This window comes from Saccopteryx bilineata, chromosome 9, assembly GCF_036850765.1.
Source record: "Saccopteryx bilineata isolate mSacBil1 chromosome 9, mSacBil1_pri_phased_curated, whole genome shotgun sequence".
NCBI classification, from domain to species: domain Eukaryota; kingdom Metazoa; phylum Chordata; class Mammalia; order Chiroptera; family Emballonuridae; genus Saccopteryx; species Saccopteryx bilineata.
In genome coordinates this window covers 42,184,543-42,198,172 of record NC_089498.1, presented here as the reverse complement: position 1 = coordinate 42,198,172, position 13,630 = coordinate 42,184,543, and the positions used below count along the sequence as shown (strand labels likewise).

At 50.9% G+C, this 13,630-nt stretch overlaps 2 protein-coding genes across 2 annotated transcripts; both read right to left on the bottom strand.

The window, feature by feature from the left end:
• Positions 1-2,881: 2,881 nt before the first annotated feature.
• On the bottom strand, positions 2,882-4,412 carry LOC136312826 (free fatty acid receptor 3-like). Its single transcript, XM_066242730.1, has one exon. It carries the CDS (start codon positions 4,410-4,412, stop codon positions 3,492-3,494), a length of 921 nt encoding a protein of 306 aa, XP_066098827.1. The 3' UTR covers positions 2,882-3,491.
• A 3,997-nt stretch (positions 4,413-8,409) lies between these two features.
• Positions 8,410-10,113, bottom strand: FFAR1 (free fatty acid receptor 1). The gene is made up of 2 exons (XM_066242731.1): positions 10,013-10,113; positions 8,410-9,627 (listed from the first exon to the last, which is right to left on the bottom strand). The coding sequence occupies exon 2, from the start codon at positions 9,310-9,312 to the stop codon at positions 8,410-8,412; it is 903 nt and encodes a 300-aa protein (XP_066098828.1). The 5' UTR covers positions 9,313-9,627; positions 10,013-10,113.
• Positions 10,114-13,630: the final 3,517 nt, after the last annotated feature.

Sequence of the window (13,630 nt, the reverse complement as noted above, 5' to 3'; positions counted from 1 at the left end):
TTGGATGATTCCTGCGACTAACTCTGTAGACCCCCAGGCTTCTTGCTCACTCCCACTGCTCTTCACCCCGCTTACTCCTTCCCCAGCTTTGACCTATTTCCCCCTTTACCAGGGTCCAGCGGAAGCAGATTAACTTCCCTTACTTTGCACACAGCTTCCCCACCAGGCACATATGCAGATGGAGAAGCCACTTGCTAAAGTATCCAAAGGCCCTGGCCACGGATGATATATTCACATTAGGAGATGGCCTCAAGTTGGCCTGCCTCCGGTGCCTAGCGTCCTTTCCACTTCCTGCCTTCCACCTGTCCTCTGACGGACACTGTTTTGTGAATAGTCTGAGCTTGTCATGGCACGAGCCTGCAGGGGTTCAGCCACTCACCGCCTTCATCCAGGCTGTAGTGGTTTCTTTGCCGGGTTTCTTACTGACTTCCTGGGTAGTTTTACTAGGTTACTGGTCAGATTGGTGATTTAAAACTTCTAGCCACTTTCCCGTTTTTCTATGAGCTGAGACTTGACCTGTGACCCAGGGGACGGGTGGCAGGGATAGGTCACGCTGCCGTCCCTGCTGTCCTTCTGGGTTGTGCTGCTCTAGTTTTCAGTGAAGAGAGATTTCTCCTGCTAGGAGGGAAACGCTCCTACTCCACGGCCATCAATGAGTTGTTCTGAAAACCTTTAAAAACTCACTTCGTTAACAAAATCGTATTGCTGAGCAACCTTGGCTGTTTGCAATCGTATCAGTGAGAATGAAACGTCCCACTGCTCCTTGGAGGGTCCAGGCGGGAGCCTGGGATACAGAGGAGCAGCCTTGCTTTTCAGCCCCCAGAACTTCAGGTAAGGAGTTTTCAGGTGCAAACTTCAACCTCTATCTTTATTTTATATTTTTCAAAGAAATGAGGCCCTGACTCTGCTTCTCAGCCCATCCTGATATTAATGATTTTACATATAGCCCTGCTTTGCTTTGAGCCTATCAAACATGGCTTCATTGAAATGTCACCTAAATATCACCCTTACCCCAAATCCTATAACTGTCTCTTCTTTTGTGAGATGCCCCACACCTCCTCTGCAATGTGGTCCCCTTTGCTCCAGCAGGATAATAACCGTCTCTGTTGGGGACAGTTGTGTGAGACAAGCTTTACCATCTTTTGGATGTGACCATTTCTCTAACTTGTGCATTCTCAGTGAGGCTATATTGACCCCCCGAAGAGGTAAAATTCAGTTCTGGGGAACAAAAATAAATCTTACAATGGTTTGTGACCTTCAAAAGGGTCACACTCATAAGCAGATATATAGTATATCTGTTGTATTAAAATTTCATGGGTAAGGAAGGTAAGGTGCAGAGTAGGAAAAAAAATTAGCTTTAAAGGCTCCTTAAGGGATGATGGTATAAAAATGTTTAAGAAATGGTGCTTTAAAGCTAATATTGAGTAGCTTTTGGTGCCCACCGTGAGTCAAGTGCCCCAATTGTTGGCTCTCTTTTGCAGTTAGAATTGAGTTCCTCTGACCTCCGTTTTGGTAAATTCAATGTGGTTCAACCTCTTCTCACACCCTTAGAACTTCCACTCACACCTGCAGTCCCTTCACCCATGGGAGACTCACACCTACTTGCTCTGCCAAATGATGAGCGTGTGCGATGCTCCACCACTCACACGTACACGCCACACCATCTCTCTCCCAGTCTCCTTGCCTGCTCACGTGGGCACAGGGCAGCAGTCCCAGATCACACCCTCCATTCCCTGAGCACCCCTTTGCCTGGTTTCTCAGAGATAGGAAAATGCTATCACACACCCCCTTACCACCACCCAGACAGTTGCCTGAGCCTCCGGTGACTTTTCCTCCTCCACACTCAGCCTTCTGCTTATACAGACTGTGGGGGTAGGGGTTGCTTCTCATCCCTCCTTACAAACCCATGGGGAAGGGTCAGCCTGTTCTCTGTGGCTCTCTTTGGAACGTGGGTTTTTCAACTCCCCGCTGTCTTGGGTCCTTGTTACCAGCTCTGGAGTCACAGGACTCATCTTTGTCTCATAGGTTCCCATGTCACGTTTGTTCCCTTTCTGAACCACAGAGCCCATACATTCTAGCAGTCACCAGGCCTGGGCCTTGGGACAGAGAGACAACTCGTGCCTTCATCTCTGCACACCGTAAGTGCACAATAAGTATTTCTGAGCTGAAGCTGACCGCTTTTCTCTAGTTGCCTTACTGGCAGAGGAGGCCCTGACCAATGATTTCTCATGTACTACCCATCAGTAGAAAAGGAAAAGTTACTAAATGGCTACATCTCAGTAAAAATGGCTCTCAAGAACATACATTTGTCATTCAAGTAAACTGTGCTGACTAATCTTATTTTTTTCCAAGAAGTTTTCTTTACTGGGAAGAGGATGTATTGGTACAGACCGTCAATCTGTTTTGCATATAGCTCTATGTCTTATTGTGACCTGTTGACATTTGTCCTGGCCAGACCGCCTCACTGACTCTGGAAGATGGACTGGGCCAGGTCACTGCACATAACACGCAGCGGGAGGCAGAACAGCAGCGTGGGTGAGGGGCACGGATCTCAGGGTCAGCTAATCCCACCCTCCAGTCTTGCTTCAATCACTTACTGCCTGTAGGATCTCAGGTGAAAGACTTCACCTCTCCGGGCCCACTGCATCTGTAAACTAGAAATATTACCTGCCACGTGGTAATTGGGAGGGTTGAAGAAGACAATATGTCAGCTGTTCTTTTTTTTCCTCTCACTCAGATCCTCTCCCAGCATCCAGACATCTTCCCGTTTAGCCCTTTCCCTTCAGAGTCTAGTGCTTTATTCGTCCCTCCACCAACTCCACCTGACCCCCACACACACACCATAAAACAGAATGAGGAAAGACCAATGTCTTTTGCTTGCTATCAACTTTACTTAGTTAATTTTTGTTCTTTCATTTTTCATAAGTGCCCTTGAAGAATCTGAATTCATTGAACAATGGAAACTTTCTGGAAAAGTCCACATGAGAGCAGGATGCTCCTCGAGCCGAGAGTCCCGTGGCCCCAACTCCTGACCTGCCACGTCAGCGGCTCTGGAGGGTAGGTTCTTCCTCTTGTCCCAAGTCACAGGAAAGCTCTCTCGGACCCTGGACACTGCTCTCACCTCCTCCTTTACACTCAGCAAAGCGTAGGGGCTCATTTTTCTCCAGAGCTCTCTCTCACCTTGGCTACTTCCCAGGCCCTACCACAGCATGTAGAGCGAAGGAAGGGAGGGCAGTGTGGTGAGATAAAGAGTGGGCTTCAGTGAGCACATCCTTAGGGAGCTGGGTGCTCGCTCTGTCCTGTCTGCACCAGTGCCTGGCCTGCTCCGCCCAGGTTCTGCCTGACTGGAGCCAGGAATTGCCCTGTGGGTGACATGTCTTCTAGTCCAGACCACTTGGCCACCCACTCCACAGCCCTCCTAGAGTCCACTCCCTGTTTTCTACATTGGACAGCTCCTGATCGTCCCTCTCCTTCATTCTCCTACTTCAGTTTCAAGCTTCTCTCCTGCCTCCGTGAGCCCAGGCCCCAGTCAGCTTCCCCAGGAGCCCCTGAAATTCGGCTTGGAACCCGGATGATGAGAAGTAGTAGACCAGGGGGTCAACACAGGAATTTAGGGTGCTGAGGAGCAGCACATAACTTCTCCATGCTGGGCTCTCACTCCTGAAGTAGCCCACGACATGGGACACATTGTAGGGTCCAAAGCAGACGAGGAAGTTGAGCAGGGTGGCTGCCACGAGCCCCGCCACCCTCTTGCGCCGGTGGTGGCTGGCTCCCCTGCTGAGTAGGCACAGCAGGCGGCCGTAGCAGTAGCTGGTGATGAGCAGGGGCACCCCGAAAAGGAGCACAGCCATTTCCAGCCGGACAGGTAGGAGAATGGCCAACTGGCTGTCTTGGAAATCTAGGTAGCAGGTACTATTGGTACTCTGGATGTAGGAGGAGTTCCCCAAGAGATCGGTGACAAAGACCACGCTGCAGTGTCCAGCAGCCAGGAGCCAGCAGACTATGCTGACCAGGCCAGCTTGTAGCAGCCTCGGTCGGGTCTTGTACCACAGAGGGTAGGCAACGCTCAAGAAGCGCTCGATGCTCACAGCTGTCAGGAAGAGGGAAGTGAGATAGACGGTGGTGAAGAAGAGGAATTTGGAGAAGAGGCAGAGGATGAAGGGCAGGGGCCAGCGCATGCCACTGGCCGCCTCCACCATGCGGAAGGGCAGGAAGAGCAGCAGGAGCAGGTCCGAGACGGTCAGGTTCAGCAAGAGCACGTCCACGGCCACCGGGTGACGCTGCAGCTTGCCAACAAAGATCACCAGAGCCAGCAGGTTGAGGGGGAGCCCCACGAGGAAGGTGAAGAGGTACACGGAGAAGTGCAGCCAATACTCGCCAGGGAAGAAGGAATGGTTCAGGCTTGTGTCCATGGTGATGGCCACTAGGGAAAGAGAGAGAGAATGATTGAGGGAAAGAGAGATTGAGAGAGAGAGAGCGAGAAACATGGCAGTGTGGATGGATGGACATCGTGCACCAGCAGCATCTCAACAATCCACAGGGAACATCATCGCCACCCCCACTCCCTCATGCCCTCTTGCGCTTTCCCCAGGGGCCAGCCTGCCTGTTCCTTCCTCCCGTAAAGCAAGCCCCAGGACACTCCTCCACGTAGCCACTCAGGACCTAGCACTCACCTGCTTACTTGAGAACCTGGGTGCCCTGCTGCTCAGCACCTCGTCAGCTCCTCCAGACGAGTGCAGTTACCTACTAATCTGACTGAACTGATAAAGAACTGTCAGTGCCCATGACAACATTCCCTGTTGAGCGCCGGCACAAAGGGTGCCTTTAGTTCTGTTAGAAGAGCTGCACAGTATGCAAAACAGAGCGCAAATTCCACAGCGGCAGGCCTGGCTTCCAGGGCAGCCTCCAACAGAATGCCCTAACCAGGCCCAAGGAGGCTTCATTTCCCCCTTCCTGATCCTCCACTCGCATTCCACCTGCTCCTCTAGATTGGCACTCGTCCGGTTTGTCTTGTAGAGGCAGGAAGCGCAATGCAGCGATGGAGAGTGTGGGCTCTGGAGCCAGAGGCCTGGGTTCAATGTCAGTTCTGTGACTTATTAACTCTGCTGCAGGACAAGTGACTTAAACTCTCTGAATCTCTGCTTTCTCATCTAAAACCAGTAATTATAGTACCAATGTCATATGTTATTGTGTAGATTAAAACAGTAATACGTGTCGAATGCTTAGAAGGGAGCCTGGCATGTGAGGATGAGCAATGAACAGATGTTAGCTGCCATCACCCCAGTCACTGGTATGGGCTCGTCTCCAGAGCGATGGTAATAATAATGTTAATAATAATAATGATAGCAGCAGTGATGATAACAGCTACCTTTTAGGGGGCACATAATCTACAGTAGATACTCTGCGTCTCAGGGTATTACCACTGCCTTGAAATCCTTGTGCCTCACAGTGCAGAAATGACTTGCTTCAGGTAATACAGCATGTTAAGTATCACCGCCAGAATTCAAACCCACGTTCTGCCCAGCTTCAAAGTTTATTTATTTATTCTTTCAAATATTTATGGAACACAATGAGATACCATTTCTTTTATATCCCACTGGAATGGCTATAAGTGAAAACATCAGATCATAGCAAGGGTTGGCGAGGATACAAAGAAATAGGAATCCTCATATGTTGCTGGTGAGAATATAAAACAGTGGAGTCTCTCTTTGGAAAACAGTTAGGCAGTTTTTAAAAATGGAAACATAAACTTCTCATGTGACCCAGTTCCTTTGTAGGTATCTACTTAAGAGAAATGAAAACATCTGTCCACACAAAGTCTTGCTTTATGAATGTTCAAATAGCATTAGTCATAGTAGTCAAAAAATGGAAACATCACTCAGTGGTCCATCAGCTAGCAGACAGATAAACCAGGTGGTGCATCCATAGCGTGGAACACTATCTGGCAATAAAAAGGAATGAAATGCCCATGTGTACTATAATGCAGATGACTCTCAAAATCATTATGCCAAGTGAAGCAAGCCAGATATAAAAGACCATGTATTATATATTTTCACTTACATAGAATGTCCAGAATAGGCAAATTTATAGAGACAGCAAGTAGATTACCAGTTGCCAAAGGAATGGGGTTAGAAATGGGGTTCATTGTAAATGAGCATGAGGGATCTTAATGGGGTGACGAAAAGTGTTCTAAAACGGATTAGAGTGATAGTTGCATACCTCAATAAATTTCCTGAGAATCATTGAATTTTACACTCCAAATGGGTGAATTTTATGGTATATAAATTTTATCTCAAATAAGCTGTTAAAAGTACAGCAGTGAACAAAACAAAGTTTTTACTGTTGTGGTGCTTCTATCTGTTCATGAGGGGCTGGGAGGGTTGAGTGTGGGAGGATAATAAAGACTCCAATAACCTAGAGGCAGAGAGCCGCGGGAGGAAGCATTGCAGGCAGAAGGAGCGGTGGGTGCACAGGGTGACCTGCTGGGGGAGCTGGTAGGAGGTGTAGGGCTCAGTGGGTGAGGACCAGAAGAAGGTGATGGGGGGCATCAGGTAAGGCCCCATGGGCCCCAGCGAGGAACTATAATCTCCCTTAGAGGAGGAGACACAAGTCACTGGAAGCAGTGGCCCAGCAACAGGTGCTCTGCATCAGTGGGAGAGAGAGAGTCCCAGGCATTATGGGAGGGGCAGTGGGAGAGAGAGAGTCCCAGGCATTATGGGAGGGGCAGTGGGAGAGAGAGAGTCCCAGGCATTATGGGAGGGGCAGTGGGAGAGAGAGAGTCCCAGGCATTATGGGAGGGGCAGTGGGGCCACCTGGGTTTTCACTGGAATTCTCTCGGGTCACCACTGCACAGGGAATAAACTTATTTCTGCTTCTCATGGAGCCTCCAGCAAGTTACTTAACTTCTCTGGCCTGTTTCCATATTTATAAAACAGACAATAAAATTCTCTTTAAAGGGCTATTGTGAGCATTCATTCATTCAGCAAACTTTTTCTGAGAGCCTGAGAGCCTACTATGTGCTAGGCTCTCTTCTAGGTCCTGTGGATATATCAGCAAACAAAACAAAATTCCTTGCTCTGGTAGACACTGCAGGATGAAAAGAGAGAACTTGTATGAACCAGTTCACACATCCTGGACACGTAGCTCCCACTTCTGGTGCTCCTGCATGTTCACAGTATTATCATCAGTAGAGGAACTGCACCTGGCTTCATCAGAGCAGATACCCAAGTGTCTGTCCCCTTTATGGCCACTCTCCTCTGCCTGCTTTCTCACGGTTCAGGGTGCCATCATTCACCTTTGCAAAAAGGACCCCCAGGATAGGCATTAACCCAATACCCTAAGTTTTCCAAATGTCCCGTGACCCTCGGAGGTCCTGCCTTGAAAGATCATATCTCACATCTACCCTTTCCTTGCTGTAGGGCCTTGGACAAATTTCTTCACCCTGCAAAATGAAGATGATAATGGCTTTAGAAATGTAGCTAACTCATGTAGCATCTTTGTGCAAATCAGAGCAAGGTACCCCATCCAGGTGAGCACAGCCCTGCTGTGCGCCAAGGTATACTGTTTGAGGAGTGGGCGGTGTTTTTGTTCAACTTAGAAGACGCTGCTTTCCTCGGATGGAGGCCCCTGTGCCAAGCACATGGCTTGGTGAGCAAAGCGCAGGCTACAATTTAATCAGTGTTTGCCTGTCTGCCTGGCACTGCCCCTCCCGCGGGCAGTGAACAACCTGCCCATCTGTACAGCAGCTACATGCCTAAATCAAAGGACTGTGTGAGGATGAAATGAGACGATGTAAAGCACTTGGCACTGTGACTGTCACATATTAGTGACTCTATATTTGTTTGCAACTATTTCTGGTGTTGCTAATATTTTCCCTCCCCCTATTGAAGCATCCGTTCCTCCCAACTTCCTGATTACAGTTCTAATGCTGCCCCCTTGTGATCTTCAAATGGTATTACGGCGTCATTTTGCCTCCTGCCTCCTCTTTCATTCAGAAGTTGTTCTTTCCTAAGAAATGATTTTCGAGTAGCATCTCCCAAAGTATATCATCAGAGTGGCAGTTCCTCTGAGATAGAAGCAAACTTCCCTCCTCCTTCCCCACTACTAAAAGGCCTCAGTCCATAGCACACCGGCAGACAGGCAGGTAAGGACCAAGGAAAGGAGAGACAGATGTGGGGAGTCATGCGTTGTGTGTAGAGGTAAACTTACCTTTCTCCCGCACGCCAGCTCCTGGCCTCCATTCTTCTCTCTGACCAGGATGCAGTCTTGCCGGGCTCAGTTCTTCCCATAAGTGGCTCCAGGGGTGCCCCCAGGCAAGGCTACCCTGCAGTTCCTTTGGAGCAGACCCCACCAGGAGCCTAGAGAAGCAGCTGGGTTCTGCTGCATGTTCCTTCCCCCCAGCAGTGGCTTCTACTTCTGGGATGTACCCCCTTTCGTTCTTGCTACACACGATGTCCCCCGGACAACACCCCTTCCCAGGTAGCCGGTCACCAGTGGGTTGAGCACCACACTCCAAGCACCTGTGAGGAGCCCCAGCTTCCGCCAGCGGCCTTCCATGTCGGGGTTCAGGAAGCCAGCCACATTGGAGGCGTTGTAGGGTCCCAAGCAGAGCAGCAATGTGAGCAGAGCCCCACCAGCCACCCAAGCTGCTCTTAGTTTCCTTCTGTGACTCAGGCCTGAGCTGGCCAGTGCCCGGAGGCAGCCCACATAGCAGAAGGCTGTGATGGTCAGGGGCAGAAAGAAGAGAAGAAGAGAGAGGCTGAGGCGAGCTGGGCCCGCTGAGGCTGGGTCCCAGGCCTCCAGGCAAACTGGAGAGCCATTGACTGGTGTGTTGATGCCCAGGGAGCTGGTGGTATTGTTCATCCGCCCTCTTGGAGCCTCCAAGCCAAAGACCAACCCCAGGTGACAAAGGACAAGGACCCATATGGCCCCACACACACCCCAGGAATAACAGGGCCTCCTGGCAGCTTGGTAGCCCAAAGGAAAGGCGGCTCCTAGGTAGCGGCCGGCACTCAAGGCGGCCAGGAAGCCGCCGCCGGCATAGAGCGGAGCGAAGTGGGCCAGGGCAAAGGCAGGACAGAGTGCGGCCGGCAGAGGCCAGGCTCCCGCTGCCAGGGCCTCCACTGCTTTCAGGGGAAGGGAGGCCGCCAGCAGGAGGTCGGAGCAGCCCAGGTGGAGGGCATAGACGAGGCTGGGAGTGAGGCGGCGCCGGGCGTGGGCCACAGCGCCCCCGATGGCCAGGGCGTTGAGCGGAAAGCCCAGCGCAAAAGCGGCCACATAGAGACCAAAGGAGAGCTGGGGGGCCAGGTCCATGGGGTCTGCTGGCTTAATTGGCTCCCCTGCTCCCTTGTGCCCTCAGATCTGCAGCTTGAGAAAGGGAGCTCTTGGAGTCACAGATTGGTTTCAGCACTGCTCACGGCATTAGAAGCCATCTGGAGAGGTAGGCCTACGGACAGGTGCCAGCCGGCCAGCAAGGAAGCCTGAATTAGAAGCGAGAATGCTAGCCCTCGGTCCACTGCTTTCGTTCCACTCTCTTAAAATGAAGAGTGTGATCGAGGATTAACAGGAGAAGACAGAACCAAAGTGTGCAGGTCCCAGAAGAACGAAGGCTGCTTAATTTCTGAGACTCTGGGGAGAAAAGGGGTAGAGAATTTAAAACAGAGTTGGGACCCACCGTATGTGCTTTTCTCAGACATGGAGGTGAGACTTCTGCTTTATTCCCCTCCCGCCAATTCCCTGGAAAGAGGAGGAGCCGCCTCCCCTACAGTGGACCACCTGTCTAGCAGTGCAGGACTGGTGGCAACTCTTAGCCAAGGGACGGGGAAGATGGGCTTTGGGTAGAGTGGAGGCCGTGGCAAAGGGCAGGCAAAAGAGATCGCCAGAAGAGAGCCCAAGGGAAGCCACGTCCCACTGTGTCTCCTTGGCTGACTTTAGGGGCACCCTAAACAGGGGAATCTGGGAGTCTGCGGAATAACTGTTGGTGTAGAGAGGAGCCACAGAAAGAAGGACTCACCTCTTGGTGCTGCCAGATGTCTCTGAGGCTCAGGAGTCCCCCCGCTGGGCTGGGGGAGGGTGCCTGGGATGGGCAGTGAGCCGGAAGGGAGGGAAGGGTGGGGTGGCAGGGCCATTAGCCCAAGGCACTAGCAGCCTGGGTGAGCAGCTAATGGAGCATCTCCTGCTGGAGCTGAGGCCAGATGGAGGGAGGTGGGGGGTCTAGGATGAAGAACACAGGAAGAGGAGAGGGCAGAAATGTGGGCTTTCCCTGGGTAGAGCGAGGCGTGCATAGTCAGCGCCTTGGAGGAGCAGGATTGGTGACAGACAGCCGGAACACAGCTCTCTCTCCCTCCCCTCCCCACCGCAGCCTGTTCAGACGTGCTCTGGGGGACAAGACTTCTCTAGTCCTGGAGGAGCTTGTGGGCAGGCTGGAGGCCTCTGGTCACTTTAGTCACCCACGCTGCCTCCATTTGGTCATTCATATATGGGATAATGAAATAACTACTCCAGGGTAGGACCTGTGCCCTCCTCCCCCGACATGCACAGGTGTGGGCACGTGTTGCGAGGACAGAGCTCCTCCTTTCTTCCTCTCCTTTTCCCTCTGCCTGATGACACGGGTTTCTGACCCTTCCAGGGTCAGGGGCCAGAGCAGGAAAGACAAGGGACAAGCAAAGTCTCATTTTGTAGTACTGGAGTAACTGGGTTATGGTCTCCACTCTGCCTCTCTGGGCTGTGTGGATGGCAGAAGGGCAAAAGGGACCCCTCCCCGGGCACTTGTAGGGACATTCACCAGCACAGTGCATGTCCCAGCTGGCTGCTTCGCTTTTCTCTCTCTGCCTCTGGGAATTCAGCCATTTACCTTCTGGTGGGCTCACCTTGCCCTTCCAGGAAGACTTCCTCAGTAAGATTTAGAATGGCCCAAGGCTTTCTCTGTGGTTCTCTGTCTATCTCTGTGCATGTGTCTCCCTGTCTCCCTGTCTCTGTCTCTCTCTGCTGCCCCAGACTGATGACACATCTTATTGACTCCAGTTTCCTTGGTTGTGTGTGTGGATCACCAAGCCACTACGCCCCTCCCACATTCCAAGTCACCCCAAGTAAGTAAATAAGCAGCTTTGCACGGTTTTAGGAAGTGCTTCTCACCAGGCTTCAGGGGGGGGGGCAGCATATCAACGACTCCCTCCAAAGAAATAATCTAATTTTCTTTTCCTACCTCAGTCCCTAAATTGATTCCTGGTCACCTCCCTTCCAGTCCCACAGTTGTTGTTCAGCCCCTCACTTGGAATGTAGAAGTACTTGCCACCTGTTGTTTAGTCATTTCTCTTTGGGAAACACTGAGAAACTGACAGAACCATGGGAAAAATCAAGAGGAGTGCCATTTCACCTCCTGTAACAAGCATTTGGGAGAAGAGCAAAGTTGGGTGCAAAGGGAGACATCGGGTCTTCCTGATCTCTACTCCACCTCCTGGCGGGTCTGTCTCTGCTCAGTGCCAACTCCTCAGAGGACCTCCTTTGATACCCTCCATCCAAACAGGCCCCTCCCCTGCTCCAGTCTCTCTGCATTCATATTATGTTGTGTTTATTCAGAGCACTCGCTGCCTGAAATATCAGATTTGCTAGCTCCTTTGCTAGAATGTTGGTCAGTGAGGGCCAAGATTTCTGTCTGCTTTGTCCACTGCTTGTTGTACACATAGTAGCGGCTCAGGGAGTTGAATGGTCAATTGTCTGGGCCCTGGGATGATGGCGAAGTCTGGGGCTGGGTGGAGGGCTGCCACAGAGCTTCCCAGCCATCTGCTGTGCATGCCTCAGCAGTGCCTGTTGATGACTACATCTTTTGGTCAATTGGTCACGAAGTAGATTTATGTCAGCAGCTGAGCTCAGGGACAGGATGAGAAGGCATCCACTGGTTGCCAGGGAGCCTGTGCCAGGCGTCATCAGGCTCAGGGCTGACTTCAGCCCCTTCAAGGGTATCCAGCCTGAAATCCCCTTGGGTACCCTAGAGACTCCCAAATTAGGACTATGTCATATCTTTTCTGTATCCCAACAACTGGTTCTGCACAGAATGCTTTGACACATGCTCAGTAAATGTTGCTGAATGAATGGTTAAATGGCTGAATGATATTGGATCTCATTTTCAGTACAGAATGTCCTACATCCTTCCCCTCTCATTTAATCAGTTCTTGGAGTCTTCTCTTCCTACAGAAAAACTGATGCACTAACAGGAAGTCACACTGGGGACAAAGTGGACTGATAAGAAATTAATGCCTCACTCCACATAATCCCTAGGTTGACTTAAACCTCCTCCTCTTTTTTGAGAACTTCCGATATTGAGCAGATGGGAAAGGGGGACACGAGAAGAAGGTGGCACTTTTGGAGTGCCCACCACAGGCCAAGAATTTTATGGTCCTCTTTTTTGCTGATTGATTAACCACATGTTCCTGCCCCTAAGGAGAATGGGCCTTCTCCCATGGTCAGAAGAAGCAGGAGAATGAGAGGGGAGAAATCAATGAGAAGTGGAGAGAAGCTGGCCGGACCTAACTGGAAAGTCAGAATTAGTTAACATAATAGAAAACTGGTGGGGATAACAGTGGAAGGTAAAAAAGCAATGCGGTTTCTCAAGGCAGCTGGCCTTCAAGAGGTTTTTAGGCAGCTGTGGGTTGTAACAGAACTTAGCAGGATCACTTTCGAGAAAAGCTGTGAGTACTGAGTTGGATTCCCCCTTTTACATTCTTCAAGAGATGCGAATAAGGTGGGAATTTGGTTTAGGGGACTTTGGGCTGTCTTGAACCACCTGCACAATAGGTAGTTGCAGCTCCATTTTACAGAGGAAGAAACTGAGGTTCGGATAAGCCGGTGAACTTTGGGTCGCTCGGCTAGTTAAGTAGAAGAGGCAGACCCAGTGCACTCTTTGTAACAAGATAGCAGACTCTCCAATCTGCTGACTTGATCATGAAATCACCTTGACTCTTATCCCTTCCCCCATCCACGTTGCCTTCCCCATGACCCCATCCTACTCTAATTCCACAGACTAGAAATTGCTCACTGGTTCTTTGAAGGAATATCCGAACCATTTTCATTGTGCAGCTCTGAGCATGTTACATGTTTGTCCACACTGGCATATGTCTCAGACCATAAGACCCCTGAGGGTGGAGCTGCAGCTGCATGCTTCTCTCCATGGAGTGCCTCACTGACGTACAGAGGAGAATCCAGCGCTGGACAGTGCTTCTTTCTACTTTATTTCTGCCCCTCTCCCTAGACAGAGGCAGAAATTACACATAAGATTAGAGCAAGCCTATCAGATGGGGTGGGAGGGGGTGTTTAGAGGAGGGGGGAGGGAAAGAAGAAAAACTAGTGACCAGCTGATCCCAGCGGGGGTTTTCGAGGGAGTGGGTGGTGGCAGACGATGGGGGAGGGGGAGCGGGATTTGTACAGTGCTGGCTAGGATTTAGATGAGATTCTGGGAGGAAAGGAGCATGGGAAAGGAACAGGGCTAGGCCTTTCGGATGGTTGGGGTCACCAGTGCTGAGAGGGAAGACTGTCTATGGGCCATGCCCAAAGTTCTCTGTGCCAGTGGCCAAGCCAGGCAAGTGCACATTGGATTTGGGCAGAAGGAACTGCAGAGCCAGAAAGCATTGGGCCA